At 42.7% G+C, this 14530-nt stretch overlaps 1 protein-coding gene across 5 annotated transcripts in view; it reads right to left on the bottom strand.

Moving 5' to 3' along the window:
* The window catches only part of CASP10 (caspase 10), a 39400-nt gene that overhangs the window by 5887 nt on the left and 18983 nt on the right, over positions 1 to 14530 (bottom strand). The window contains exons 6-9 of one of the 5 annotated variants that reach the window (XM_008974174.5): positions 10459 to 10492; positions 8251 to 8342; positions 6039 to 6147; positions 4655 to 5147 (exon numbers count right to left, since the gene is read on the bottom strand). In XM_008974174.5, coding sequence (XP_008972422.2) covers positions 4655 to 5147; positions 6039 to 6147; positions 8251 to 8342; positions 10459 to 10492 — 728 coding nt within the window. Of the gene's footprint in view, positions 1 to 4654; positions 5148 to 6038; positions 6148 to 8250; positions 8343 to 10458; positions 10496 to 13510; positions 13797 to 14530 lie in introns of those variants that run through there. The other 4 variants (XM_003820728.5, XM_008974176.3, XM_003820730.5 and 1 more) reach the window with 4 other exon arrangements.

Below are 14530 nucleotides of genomic sequence, written 5' to 3'. Positions count from 1 at the left end.
ACATATCTCTTATTTTACACACTAGTGGGATCCCTCCCCCTACTTATTACACTTATTTATGCCCAAAATATCCTACGCTCACTGAGCATGATAATAATAACATTTAATATCAAGAACTACCAATCTCCTGATCCAACAATCTCATGTGATTGGCATGTATAATGGCCTTCATAGTAAAAATACCCCTATACTGACTTCACCTATGACTTCCCAAAGCCCATGTATAAGCACCTAAGGCTGGCTCAATAGTACTTGCAGCAGTGCTCCTAAAATTGGGCGGCTACACAAAATGCGACTTACCCTCATCCTCAGCCCTCTGACAGAACATATAGCCTATCCTTTCCTGATATTATCCTTACGAGGCATATTATGACAAGCTCCATCTGCCTACGACAAACTGATCTAAAGTCACTTATTGCATATTCCTCCGTAAGCCACATGGTACTTGTTATTGTGGCTATCCTCATTCAAACCCCCTGAAGTTTTACCAGTGCAATTATCGTCATAATTCCCCATGGACTTACTTCATCCCTACTATTCTGCCTAGCAAACTCAAACTACAAGTGAATCCACAGCTGAATCATATTACTCTCTCGAGGACGTCAAACATTACTTCCACTAGTAACCTTTTGATGACTTACAGCAAATCTCACCAACCTTGCCCTACTCCCCACTATTAATCTAGTAGAACTCCTTGTAACAACGGCTTCATTCTCCTGATCAAACACTACCATCATGCTTATAGGACTTAATATATTAATCACAGCCCTTTATTCCCTCTATATACTTGTCACAACATGACAAGGAACACTAACATACTATATTAACAGCATTAAACCTTCCTTTACATGAGAAAACATACTAATACTTATACACCTTTCACCAATTCTCTTACTATCTCTAAATCCTAAAATTATTATAGGACTTATACCTTGTAAATATAGTTTAATCAAAATGTTAGATTGTGGGTCTAATAATAGAAGTCCACAACTTCTTATTTACCGATAAAGTTTGCAAGAACTGCTAACTCGTGCCTCCATGCCTAACAACATAGTTTTCTCAACTTTTAGAGGATGAGAGTTATCCATTGGTCTTAGGAACCAAAAATATTGGTGCAACTCCAAATAAAAGTAATAATCATGTATTTTTCCATTACTATAATAACCTTAATCTCCTTAACCTTACCAATTATTATTACCTTTATCAACCCTCACAAAAAGAACTCATATCCATACTACGTAAAAATAGCTGTCGCATGCACTTTCACCATTAGCCTCATTCCCACAACATTTATGTGTACAGACCAAGAAACCATCATCTCAAACTGATATTGAATAACAATCCAAACCCTAAAACTCTCATTAAGCTTCAAACTAGACTAATTCTCCATAATGTTTATTCCAGTAGCACTATTTATCACTTGATCTATTACAGAATTCTCAATATGATATATGAAGGCAGATCTGAACATTAATCAGTTTTTCAAATACCTACTTATTTTCCTCACCACAATATTAATTCTAGTTACCGCCAACAACCTTTTCTAACTCTTTATCAGATGAGACGGTGTAGGAATTATATCTTTTCTACTAATTGGCTGATGACATGGCCAAGCAGATGCTAACACAGCAGCCCTCCAAGCAATTCTATACAATCGCATTGGTGACATTGGCTTTATTTTAGCTATAGCATGATTCCTCTCATCATCCAATACATGAGAGCCTCAACAAATACTTATCCTTAACCCTACCCCCAACCTTCTTCCATTAATTGGTTTTCTCTTAGCAGCAGCAGGAAAATCAGCCCAACTTGGCCTCCACCCCTGACTTCCTTCCGCCTTGGAAGGCCCAACCCCAGTCTCAGCCCTACTTCACTCTAGCACTATAGTTGTGGTGGGAGTTTTCCTACTTACCTGCTTCCACCCCTCAACATCACTAATCATCACGGAAATGCAAATCAAAACCACAGTGACAGCTGGGCGCCGTGGCTCACGCCTGTAATACCAGCACTTTGGGAGGCTGAGGTGGGTGGATCACTTGAGATCAGGAGTTCCAGACCAGCCTGGCCAACGTGGTAAAACCCTGTCTCTACTAAAAATACAAAAATTAGCCAGGCGTGGTGGCACATGCCTGTAATCCCAGCTACTCGGGAGACTGAGGCAGAAGAATTGCTTGAACCTAGGAGGCAGAGGCTGCAGTGAGCTGAGATTGCGCCACTGCACTCCAGCCTGACAGGGCAAGATGTTGTCTAAAAAAAAATAAAAATAAAAATAAAAAACCCACAGTGAGATGCTACTTCACTCAAGTTAGAATGGCTATTATCGAGGAAACAAAAGAAAACACATATTGGCAAAGATCTGGAGAAAAGGGAACACTTACACACTGTTGGTGGTATTGAAAATTAGTACAGCCATTATGGAAAATAGTATGCCAGTTCCTCATAAAATGAAAAATAAAAATACTATATGATCCAGCAATCCCCATACTAAGTATATAGACAAAGAAAATGCAATCAATATGTCAGAGAGATATCTGCACTCCCAGTTTACTGCAGCATTATTTACAATAGCCAAGATATGGAATCAACCTAAGGGTCCAAAAATGGATATATGGATAAAGAAAATGTGATATTTATACGCGACAGAATACCATTCAGCCATAAAAAAAGAAAATCCTGACATGTCTGACAACATGAATGAGCCCAGAGTGAAATAAGCAAGACACAGAAAAAATCTGCATGTTCTCACTCATGTGGAATCTTTGTTTAAAAAGTTGATGTCATAGAAGCAGTGATTAGAACAGCAATTACAGAGATGAGAGAGGGAGGGAAGGGAAGATGAGAGGTTAGTCAATGGGTACAAAGTTACAATTAGATAGGAGAAATAACCTCTGGTGTTCTGTTGCACAGTGGGGTGACTATGGTTAACAGTAAGGCATTCTGAGCTGGGCACTGTGGTTTGAGCATATAATCCTAGCTACTTACAAGGCTAAGGCAGGAAGATTGCTTGAGCCTAGGAGTTCAAGGCCAGCCTGGGCAACATGGTGAGATCCCATATTTAAATCAATCGATCAATCAGTAAGGTGTTGTATATTACAAAATAGCTACAAGAGAGGCTTTTAGAGATTCTCACCACAAAGAAATGATAAATGCATGAGGTGATGGATACACTAACTACCCTGATTTGATCATTATACAACACATATATGTATTGAAACATCAAATTATAACCCTGAAATATGTAGTTATGAAGTATCAATTAAAAATAACAGAAATTTCTGGAGTACCAAAAAAAAACACACATTGCTTAATCATGCATGTATACTGTCTCCTTTTAATATTGTTGAATTTTTAAAATAATAGTAATTTAAATATTCACCTATATTTTTATTATCTGTCCTTCCTTCACTGGACTTTTAGCTCCCTGGAGAGCAGATTTTGTCTCTCTTGTACACAGTTGCACCCCCTGTCCCCAGTTCGGTACCCAGTACAGTAAGCACATAGTACGCTCTCAATAAATATTGCCTTGTTCCTGAAGCCATAGACATTAGCCTCTGATGTCTGTGATGAGAATGGAGGGGCTGGTAAAGAAGAGAGAAAAGCAAAGTTGACTCAAGGTTCCAATCCTGAATTCCCAGAAGAGCACTATGGCCATTCCTTCAAATGGAAACTCAGGAGTAGGAGCTCCTGGAGAGAGCTGGGAAGATGAGCTCAGAAACATGCATGCTGAATGTGAGGTCCAAGGGCTAAACAGAGGTAGGATATCTAGCGGGATGTTAATGAGACAAGCTCAAGCAAGTCATTCATTGGCCCAGCAAATGTTTAACAAGCTCACAATATATCAGGTCAGGGGCTGAGGATATAAAGTTGAATGAAACAGGGTCTCTGCCCCCAGGAATTCAGAGATGAGTGGGCCAGAGATGGCAACTTTGGAGACGTTTTCATGGAGGAGCCCATGGCCTCTAGGTATGGCTAAAGCTGCCAAGAGGACAGCATGTGGCAGAGACAGAAGGGAAGCTGTCAGAGCAGTGGCAAATAGAAGTCCAAAGATAGCACATAGGTGCTCAGGACATAGGAGTGAGTGATAAATAAACGAACAAATAAAAGGCCCCCATGCTTTTGTTCATGCTATTCCCTCTGCCCAGCATATCTTTCACCTGATTCTTTACCTAACATCTATTTGTCATTTCTAGAAGCCTCCTCTGATCCTTCAAATCTGGGCAAGGTACTCATTCTGCATGTTCCCATAACACCTATACTTCACAATGTGCACTTACCAGCTGGGGATGCCCTTCCCCATCTATTTGTTTGTCTATCCCTCTAGCTTGTAAGCAACCTGAGGGCAAGGACTCTGTCTTTTTTTAACTCTGTATCTTCCTTTCCAGGTCCAGGCTGGTACTCAATACAAGGTTGCTGGATGGATGGATGGATGGACAGATGGATGGATGGATGGATGGATGGACAGATGGATGGATGGATAGATGAATGGGTGGATAGATGGATAAATAGATAAACAGGAGGGTAGGCAGATGGATGAACAGGTACATGGACAGAACAACTTAGAACTCTCACCCTTACCAAAGGTGTTGAATGAGAGTAAAATAAAAAATAAATAAAACTAATTAATTACAAATGGAAGAAAAAAAAGAGCTCTCACCTTGGGACCAATTTCTTCAGATGATTACACAGAGACTGAATATACCAGCTGCCTTCCTCCACATGCCGAAAGGATACATAGCCTGGGACAGTGGCCAGACCAAGTAGGAAGTCAGCCTCGGCAGGAATACTGTCCTGCAGGGAAGTGGGTGCCTTCTCAGGGTTCAGAGCATCTGCTTCGATGGATACGGAAGGCTGTATCTCTTCACCTTGGCAGGCCTGGATGAAAAAGAGTTTAGGTTTTTCAGCCAGTCTAGGGCACTGCAGGGCTGTGAAGTGAGACATGATCTCCCGAATGGGAATGAGGGCCTCATCTGAAGAGTAGACAGCTCCAAATCTCCCATGGGTCAGAATACAGAACACGAAGCAGTCCCCGTCGGCATGGGCTGGATTGCACTTCTGCCTCTGCAGGACCTCCTCCATTTCCACTTTCGTCACATTATTGTGTATATGCACTGTGAACCCAAGCCACTGGAACACATGACTCAGGATCTCTGTTTAAAAACAAAAAACAAAAAACAAAAAAAAAAAGAGAGAGAGAGAAAGGGGAAATAATAAAATGATGCAAAACAAAATGAAGAACTGAAACAAGGCCGGGTGCAGTGGCTCACACCTATAATCTCAGCACTTTGGAAGGCCGAGGCAGGTGGATCACTTGAGGTCAGGAGTTTGAGAACAGTCTGGCCAGATGGCAAAACCCCATCTCTACTGAAAATACAAAAAATAGCCAGGTGTGGTGGCTCACGCCTGTAATCCCTGCTACTCGGGAGGCTGAGGCACGAGAATGGCTTGAGCCTGGGAGGCAGAGGTTGCAGTGAGCTGGGACTGCACCACTGCACTCCAGCCTAGGCAACAGAGCAAGACTCTGTCTCAAAGAAAAAAAAAACTGAAACAATGCTAATAGTTACAAAATTTGCACAGCAAATAGCCTAAAGCTTTGGATTATTTTTATTTTCATAACCATAAAATCTTACAATGAATCTCCTATCATGTAATACCCAGTGTTGTCACAACAGTCCTGAGAATCGGCAGTGGCCAGTGTTTCATCCTGTTTCACAGTTGAAGAAGCCAAGGTCTCTTGACTCTCCCATGATCACACACCTAGTTAGTGGTGGAGCTGGAGCTCACGCCCAGGTTGTCTCGTGCCAATCCAGCAGGCTCTCCCCCAGTACATGCTCTCCTCTATTCAGAATTGTGAATAGTCAAAGATTCTTGCCACTCTTTAGCAGACTGGTGACTCCCCAGGGATATATAAGAGGCTCAGAAACATGATATCATCCTTACATGTATATGGAAGATAAAAGTCACAGAAAGAAAATGTGAAAATAAAAAATAATTTTAAGATCCCCAATTTGCATTTGATAAACTATTCCAGACTTTCTTACCAGCATCTTTATGGGTTCCTTGTCTGTCCTTCAGGGAGGTAAAGCTGTGGTTGTTGACAATGACACACAGGCCTCTGTGGTTCCGATTCATCCTGTACACAGTTGCCCTCTTGAAGAATAGATAGAGCCACTTAGTAGGAATCCTTATCTTAGGGCCTTAAATGTTTCTAACCAACCACTCCAATGGATCCACTGTGAGGAAGAGCAGGATGTATCTCCCCATGCCAGTTGTTTAAACCATGTTTTTGTTGTTGTTGTTATTTTGTTGTTGCTGTTGTTGTTGTTTTGAGATGGAGTCTCACTCTTGTTGCCCAGGCTGGAGTGAGTGACGCGATCTCGGCTCACTGCAACCTCTGCCTCCCAGATTCAAGGGATCCACCTGCCTCAGGTGCCCACCAACACCCCCAGATAATTTTTTTTTTTTTTGAGACAGCGTCTCACTCTGTCACCCAGGCTGGAGTGCAATGGCGTGATCTCAGCTCACTGCAACCTCTGCCTCCTGGGTTCAAGCGAGTCTTCTGCCTCCGCCTCCCGAGTAGCTGGGACTACAGGCGCCCGCCACCACGCCCAGGTAATTTTTATACTTTTAATAGAGATGGGGTTTCACCATGTTGGCCAGGATGGTCTTGATCTCTTGACCTTGTGATCCGCCCACCTCGGCCTCCCAAAGTGCTGGGATTACAGGCATGAGCCACCGCGCCCAGCCGATAATTTTTGTATTTTTGGTAGAGGTAGAGTTTCACCATGTTGGCCAGGCTGGTCTTGAACTCCTGACCTCAAGTGATTCGCCCACCTCAGCCTCCCAAAGTGCTAGGATTACAGGCATGAGCCACCATGCCTGTCCAAAACCATGTTTTTATACTCTAGTCTAAACCCCTTGGGGTATTTATGCCCCATTATTTCTGAAGTCACATATTGAAAAACTGGGGATTCTGACTACTCTGCAACTCACTTTTACTGCACAATTGTGATCTGAATAAAATTTCAAAGATTCTTTTTTAAGTCCTAGAGCCCAGGACAAAGGATAAATCTCATTTGCACTAAAGATTAGACAGTTCCTTTCTTTCAGGATGCCACTCCCAGTATCAGAGGCAGAGAGTTCTCAAGATCCTGGCCCTAGTGTGGAATTAGCTAATTAATTCCAAGGTGAAATGCCAGATCCTGATTAAAATTCAGACTTCACCTGGTTTGGCTGGAGAAGCTCAATCATGACAGTTAAGAAAATGGAATATATATTTTAATATTGTCAAACCCAGGGTTTATGCAAAAGCATCTTCACTTTCATATTAGCAACATGAATGAAGAAAGTATACACAAGGATTTCATGAGACAACATAAATATCAAACATTTTTTTCAGATGGTTCATTTCTGGAGTGATCTAATGCCTTCAAAAAAGGGAAATCTCTTTTGTAATTTTATTTCTGAATATAAAAATAATATACAAGCTGGCATGGTGGTAGTTGGGTGGCTGAGGCAGGAGAATTCCTTGAGCCTGAGAGTTCAGGACAAGCCTGGGCAACATAGTGAGACCGCCATCTTTATATATATATGAATATATATATATGTGTGTGTGTGTATATATATATATATATACACTTAATATATAAGTATATATATATAAAGTATACTTACAAATAAAGTATATATATACACATATATTCATATATATATAAAGATGGCTGATATATATTCATATGTATATAAAGATGGCTGTATATTCAATTTTTAAAATTCAATATATATATTCATAGTAGGAATTTAAAAATATGTGCAATTATTTTTTAAGGCTATTGTAAACAGCATGTGATTGCAAATTAGCTGAGCTGGCTTTAGCAGAGCCTCTGGGCAGCTAAAATCATCCTTGAAATCGTGGCACATCTTTATCCAAGCAGAAAACAAGTGGCTTCAATGGATAAGAAAAGAAACTACCCCTCTCCAGAAATAACCCAAAGGGTATGCATGACTCAAAGTGCAACAGCATTTCCTCCACAGTCAAAGGGATCAATCACTTCTGATTGATACAGAAAAAGGTGGGAGGAACAGAGATAATTACAGAGAGAGGGAGAAACAAGTCGGAAACAAACAGCTCGGAGCCCTTAAAATCATCGAAGGCCGGACCCTAGGGAGAGAGCCCCTAAAGAAACCGTCCTTTTGATTAAATTTGGAAAAAAAAATTTGTATTAAAAAAGGAAAAAAAGAAACCATCCAGACCTTTGTGCTGGTTTCAGAGTTTAGAGTGTTAGTAGATGCTCCTTGCATCCCCCTGGAGACCAGGCTTGGTGCACCATTTGTGGCTCTGTTACCTAGAAAGAGAGGTACTCAGACTCCAAATATCTTCCCCAAGCACTTAGATTTCTTCACTGATAATTTTTGCATCTAATTCTGGAGAATTATGCTTCTCTCAAGGCCCTCCTGAGACAAATTCAGCCACTATGCCCTTCCTGATGGGAGAGACTGATGTGTCTTCGCATTCTTTTTTGCTTTGTCTGGGTTGGAAACTATGCTGCTGGCAGGGATTGGGTGGGGAATTAATTAAGATCCCATGGATCAGCTCAAGGGTTCCAGCTTAAGTATGGTTGGATTGAGTCAGCATTTACGTCACTGGATATAAAGAGGCTAGGTGGACCTCTTCCCTAGAGAAGGAAAAAGAGGGAGGCTGGGCGTGGTGGCTCGTGCCTGTAATCCCAGCACTTTGGGAGGCCAAGACGGGCTGATCGCTTGAGCCCAGGAGTTCAAGACCAGCCTGGACAACTTAGTGAGACCCCCATCTCTAGAAAAAAAAATACAAAAAATTAGCTGGGCATGGTTACACATGCCTGTAGTCCCAGCTTCCTGGGACGTTGAAGTGGGAGGATCACCTGAGTCCGAGAGGTCAAGGCTGCAGTGAGCTGTGATTACACCACTGCACTCCAGCCTAGGCAACAGAGTGAGGCCCTGTCTCAAAAAAAAAAAAGAAAAGAAAAGAAAAGAAAAAAGAGGGGAAAAAGAAAGTTCCAGTTGGGCATCGACTGAGGATCACACTGCTTTGAAGTGTTCCTGCCAACTCCCTGATTCCTCTGGAAAAGACTCTATCACAGAGAGAAAGTCAGCAATGCATTATTTGTCACATGGCACTAACAGGAAGATGTAACATCAAACAGTTTTCTTTTTCCACTCACAGGAAGTTTGTAGTAGAACCCACCAAACTCTGTCCTTGTCTCTGGGGCATGAGTTAGTTATTAACTACTGCTAAGGGTCAGTCCTCAGGCTGAGCAAGTCCATATTCCCCAGACCAGAAAATACAGCAAAAGGGATCCACGCTTCAGTGGCTCAGAGCACCTATAAATTCCTCCTCACCATGGGAGAAGGTAATGCTCCACGGGAAGTCACGTCTAAATGTTGGAACCGCAGAATTGTAAAGCTGAAAGAAACTGCTTTATTCTTCAGAGGGGTGAAGCAGTCACCTGAGCTCACATAAATAGACACTGGGAGAGCCTGGCCTTAGGAGAGTAAGCTCTGGAATCAGACAGCTGGGTTCAAATCCCAGCTTCACTTCTTTTTAGCTGCGGTGCCTTTTAGCTGCAGTGCAAAGCACTAGATTTCATGGGTCTCGGTTTCCTCATCGTTAGTGAGAATAACAGTACTACCTACCTCCAGTGAATGGAGGAATAAATGATATAATCCCTGAAATCTCTCTGAACAGTGCCTAGTACGTGACAAGTGCTTAATAATGGTGACCTGGTCAATGTCACCAACATCATAGCACACAACCTCCGTGTTAGGCAAAAAGACAAATTGCTAGCAAAGCTGTGTGTCTTGGACTCTGAAGGATAATTTTCCAGAAAAAAAAAAAAATGAGGAATGGTCTGTGACAAACTTTACATACCACAGAAAGACTTCGCCAAAGCCTGTTTGTTCATAAGCAGTTTAACCTGATGGCAGATTCTGGAATATTTTCCTAAGGTTATGGTTTCTGGGCAGGGATTCAGGGAACTAAACACACCATCCTCAAGTCCCTCCTCTTGCTTCTTCTCTCCCTCTGAAGCAACATCTGGAATCACTCCATAGAGGACACGCACCCAGACTGCACATTCTGCCGTCACTACTGGCCTGAAGGCTTCAGCCCTGCTGGGGGCTGTTTCTGCTGCACAGAGGGTGGCCTAATTCTGAAGGGTGGAGGGAGAACAGCCGCCTGCAGTCCCTAGAATCTGCTATACTAGGCATTCAGAGCAGAAACCACCCAGCCCTCTCCATACTGCCATAGAAAAGCCTAGTACAATCCATGCATTCAATGTCTTGCCTTGAATTGGAATAAAAATGAATTATTCATTATTTATAAAGCTTCTCTTCCAAGTCACCTTGAATTCCTCGGTATATATCAAATATGTCTATCCCTACCATACCGATCTAAGTTGTAAAAAGTATATTAGAAATACCTACCATTACTACCTGCATGCTTATTTTGCCAGGACTCCTGCTGAGAAAAAAGAAAGGAGGGCATGAAACATAGGAAATTCACACAGTTAGGATGAGGAACAAAAACTAGACTTGATGCAGGGAAGGACAGATATCTAATCCACAGCCACAGAAAAGGTCATTGGGCCGGTTGCGGTGGCTCATGCCTGTAATCCCAGCACTTTGGGAGGTCAAGGCAGGTGGATCACCTGAGGTCAGGAGTTCGAGACCAGCCTGACTAACATGGTGAAACCCCACCTCTACTAAAAATAAAAAAATTAGCCGGGTGTGGTAGCGCATGCCAGTAATCCCAGCTACTCAGGAGGCTGAGGCAGGAGAATCACTTGAACCTGGGAGGCAGAGGTTGCAGTGGGCCGAGATTGCGCAACTGCACTCCAGCCTGGGTGACAGAGCAAGACTCTGTCTCAAAAAAAAAGAAAAAGAAGAAAAAAGAAAAGTTCATTGGCAGGAAATGGGAAGAGAACCAACTCTCTCCATCCAAAGGAGAAGGTTCACAAAGACGCACTGGCAAAAATACAGTGTGACATATGCTCAAGGGTACTTACTCATTGCAGCATTATTTACACTAAGGACTGGAAATAGCCTAATGTCCACCAATAGGAAGTGATTGAAAAAGCTGTAGTATGTCCACATAGTGGAGTAAGATGCCAAGGACAGCCTCTATACCCTTCTCCAGGGGATGCTGTCATATGGGGAAAGCAAAATGAAATGGTATTTGAGTGCACTACCTCTTTTGTAATAAAGGGAAGATATACGTTGGATTTTTTTCAAAAGTAATAAGATAAATCAAAAAACAAATAAAAATGGCAATCGAGGTGGGGAGGAGAGGCAAGGATGCACTACCTTGGGCATACATTAATGTTTTATATAATTAAATACAAAATTAAAACAAAGTCTAAGACCCTGTCTTTTCTGTACCCTCCTCCCCATTCACCATCACCCCCTTCCCCCTATGACTCTCAGCCGTCAGCCTTCAGCAGAAAGCCCCCAAGGGGACCTGACCAAGGTGTTGGGGAAGAGCTGTTCCCCCAGCTCTGCAGGAACAAATGCAAAGGAGGCTTAGCTTCACTTTCCAAAAGGCTTCCTGCCTTTCTTTTCATAAGCCACTGTTCCCTTCCTGTAGAATCCTAGATTTCTTCTAAGCGGCAGACAAGTGCCTGGCCAGACTGCCTTCTGGTTTTGTCCAGCAGTTGAGTGAGTCTTCTGGGACTAGGGGCAATGCAGACACAGCAGCAGGCTCTGCCCAGCCCCTCCAGGCCCTGGCTTTCCTTGATTTGTTCTTCCCTTGGCTGATAAAGTCAGCCAGAACAGGGACTAGAAAAAAGCTTTAAGGTCTAATCTGCCTTTCTTCTCCTGAGAATGTTGCATCCTCTGTTGACACCTCTCAAGTCTCTATGTCAGAGAGGAATGAATGAATGAATGAGTGAATGTCCCACAGCCTGGCCACACTGAATCATCTTTCAACTTCTTTTGATAGTTTTCAAGAGGGGTCCAATAAGGCCTTATAAAGAAGCAGGTGTTAGGTCTCCTCCATAGAGAGACATGCCTCTCCTTAAGAAAACCTTATGCCACACTCAAAAAAATCGATTTGGCCGGGTACGGTGGCTCACGCCTGTAATCCCAGCACTTTGGGAGCCGAAGCAGGTGGATCACCTGAGGTCAGGAGTTCGAGACCAGCCTGGCCAACATGGCGAAACCCCATCTCTACTAAAAATACAAAAAATTCGCTGGGTGCGGTGGCACGTGCCTGTAATCCCAGCTACTCAGGAGGCTGAGGCAGGAAAATCACTTGAACCTGGGAGGCTGAAGTTGCAGGGGGCTGAGAAAAAAATCAATTTAATTTTTAAACATATTAGGAGATGTTGCTTAAAATTCAATGAGAGTTCCTTCTCATTGAGCCCAATTATTGGCAGTGTTCTTTTAAATTAAAAAAAAAAAATCCTCAGGTGCTTAAGCAACATGAGATGTTTCACCAAGTTTTATTTTATTCATCACTTGATGGAGAGGGAAAGGGCTGCCCAGATAACTTTTAAGACACCTTCCAACCTTAAAAGTCTGTGAAAACACGTGAGATGCTGTGCCCCAGTCCCCTTTGCACTTCTAGTACTGCCACAACTATCCCCCTACTGCATGTGGCCATGGCCAAGTTATCATCCCATGTCAGCGGAACCACAGCGCTTCAGAGGCCACAGCTGAGCCATGCCCCTTTAGAAACCACTGAATTTCTCAAAGACAACGAGCAGAATCGTGTGTGTGTGTGTGTGTGTGTGTTTCTACATGCATGTCAGTATCTGAGCACAAAACAAGTTGAAAAAGTGGGTGGGAAGAGTTACATTTAGCAGACAATTTAACTTAGAATTAGGGAATCCTAAAATGTCAGGGCTGGAAAACCACATTTTAAAGAGCTTCTGGGATGGCCATGCACAATAGCTCATGCCTGTAATCCCAGCACTTTGGGAGACTCAGGAGGGTGGATCACCTTAAGTCAACATGGTGAAATCCTGTATCTACTAAAAATACAAAAAAAGTTAGCCAGGCATGGTGGCGGGTGCCTGTAATCCCAGCTACTAGGGAAGCTGAGGCATGAGAATCATTTGAACCCGGGAGGCTGAGGTTGCATTGAGTTGAGATTGCACTCCAGCCTGGGTGACAGAGCGAGACTCCATCTCAAAAAAATAAATAAATAAAATAAAATAATAAAGAGCTTCTGGGGGAGCGGGGAGGTGGGAATGGATTTGCAACTCTCTAAACAAAGCTGTGCCCATGGCCAGGGAGTTGGCCCATAAATGTTGCTTTAATTGGATTACAGTAAAAGAATCAAGGGGAGCAGCCTCTCTCCCTCAATACCTCAATCAGATATCTAGGCGCTTTTCTAGGATTGGAATTAATTGAATCAAGGGCTATTTTCCTAGAGAAAAGAAGCCAATTTAAGATTTTATAAATAATTGCAATTCTGTGTTATTTCCCATTGGGGGAGATGGGGAATTCAAATGAATAAACTCACAGCAAGCAGGCGGAGGTGTTACCATTTCTTTTAATTAAGGATGTACTTAATCTCTTAAGATCACTTACAAAGTGGCCTCCCAAAGCTGAGATTCCCTCAAATGCCTAAATACCTCCACCTGCCCAATGAGGTTCAGGGCAGAGCCGCAGAGCAGGCCTCTCCCGGCTCTGTGTCATGTCCTGATTGCCTGCATAGTCTTCAGGTGGGCGTTTGCCCAGCCTTTGCCAAGCTCCAGGAGCTACAGGTCATCTGGCGAGTTTCCACGGTCTCCTTCATTTAAAAAAACAAAAACACCTTCCTGGGGAGAAAGGAGGGTCCTTCTTTACAGTAGAATGCTGAGAGCCAACTTACGAATGTGGAGAGAATACTGGAGTCAGAAAAGCATTGTTTTACAACCAACATAGTAAATGCTGGATCACACAAGAATCATCAGCAGACGCTCAATCTAGGGCGAAACTTTTCATGTGCAGCAGGATATTTACGGAATCTTAAAATGTCTCTCCAGCACTTGCTTATTAATTGTGTGGGGAAAAAATAGTAACTATATAAAATTAACTGCAGAGTGATAATATCAGAAAATATCTTGACCAAATAATCAAAATTAGCATCGCGAATAGGGGGGCAGATGGACATGACGTATTTCCAGATGGGATGCCCTGAGAAAGACACATCACTTCTGTGATATTCTGGCCAGAACGTACAGCTTGAATCTAATTATGAGGAAACACCACATGTACCAAAGATAAGGAAAATTCTATTTAATGAAAGGTGGGAGGAGTGACTGCATTCTTCAAAAGTCTCAATGGCATAAAAGAGGAAATTAAATGTCATAAAAGTTGTGGAAATGTTCAAGATTAAAGGAGACTATGCCAAGCATGGTGGCTCACGCCTGTAATCCCAGCATTTTGGGAGGCTGGGGCAGGCAGATAACTTAAGTCAGGAGTACGAGACCAGCCTGGCCAACATGGTGAAACGCCATCTCTACTAAAAATACAAAAATTAGCCGAACGTGGTGGTGCATGCCTGTAATCT

This window comes from Pan paniscus, chromosome 13 (genome assembly GCF_029289425.2).
Source record: "Pan paniscus chromosome 13, NHGRI_mPanPan1-v2.0_pri, whole genome shotgun sequence".
NCBI lineage: Eukaryota > Metazoa > Chordata > Mammalia > Primates > Hominidae > Pan > Pan paniscus.
Note: the sequence above shows the minus strand (reverse complement) of the source record. Positions and strands in the feature narration are given on the sequence as shown.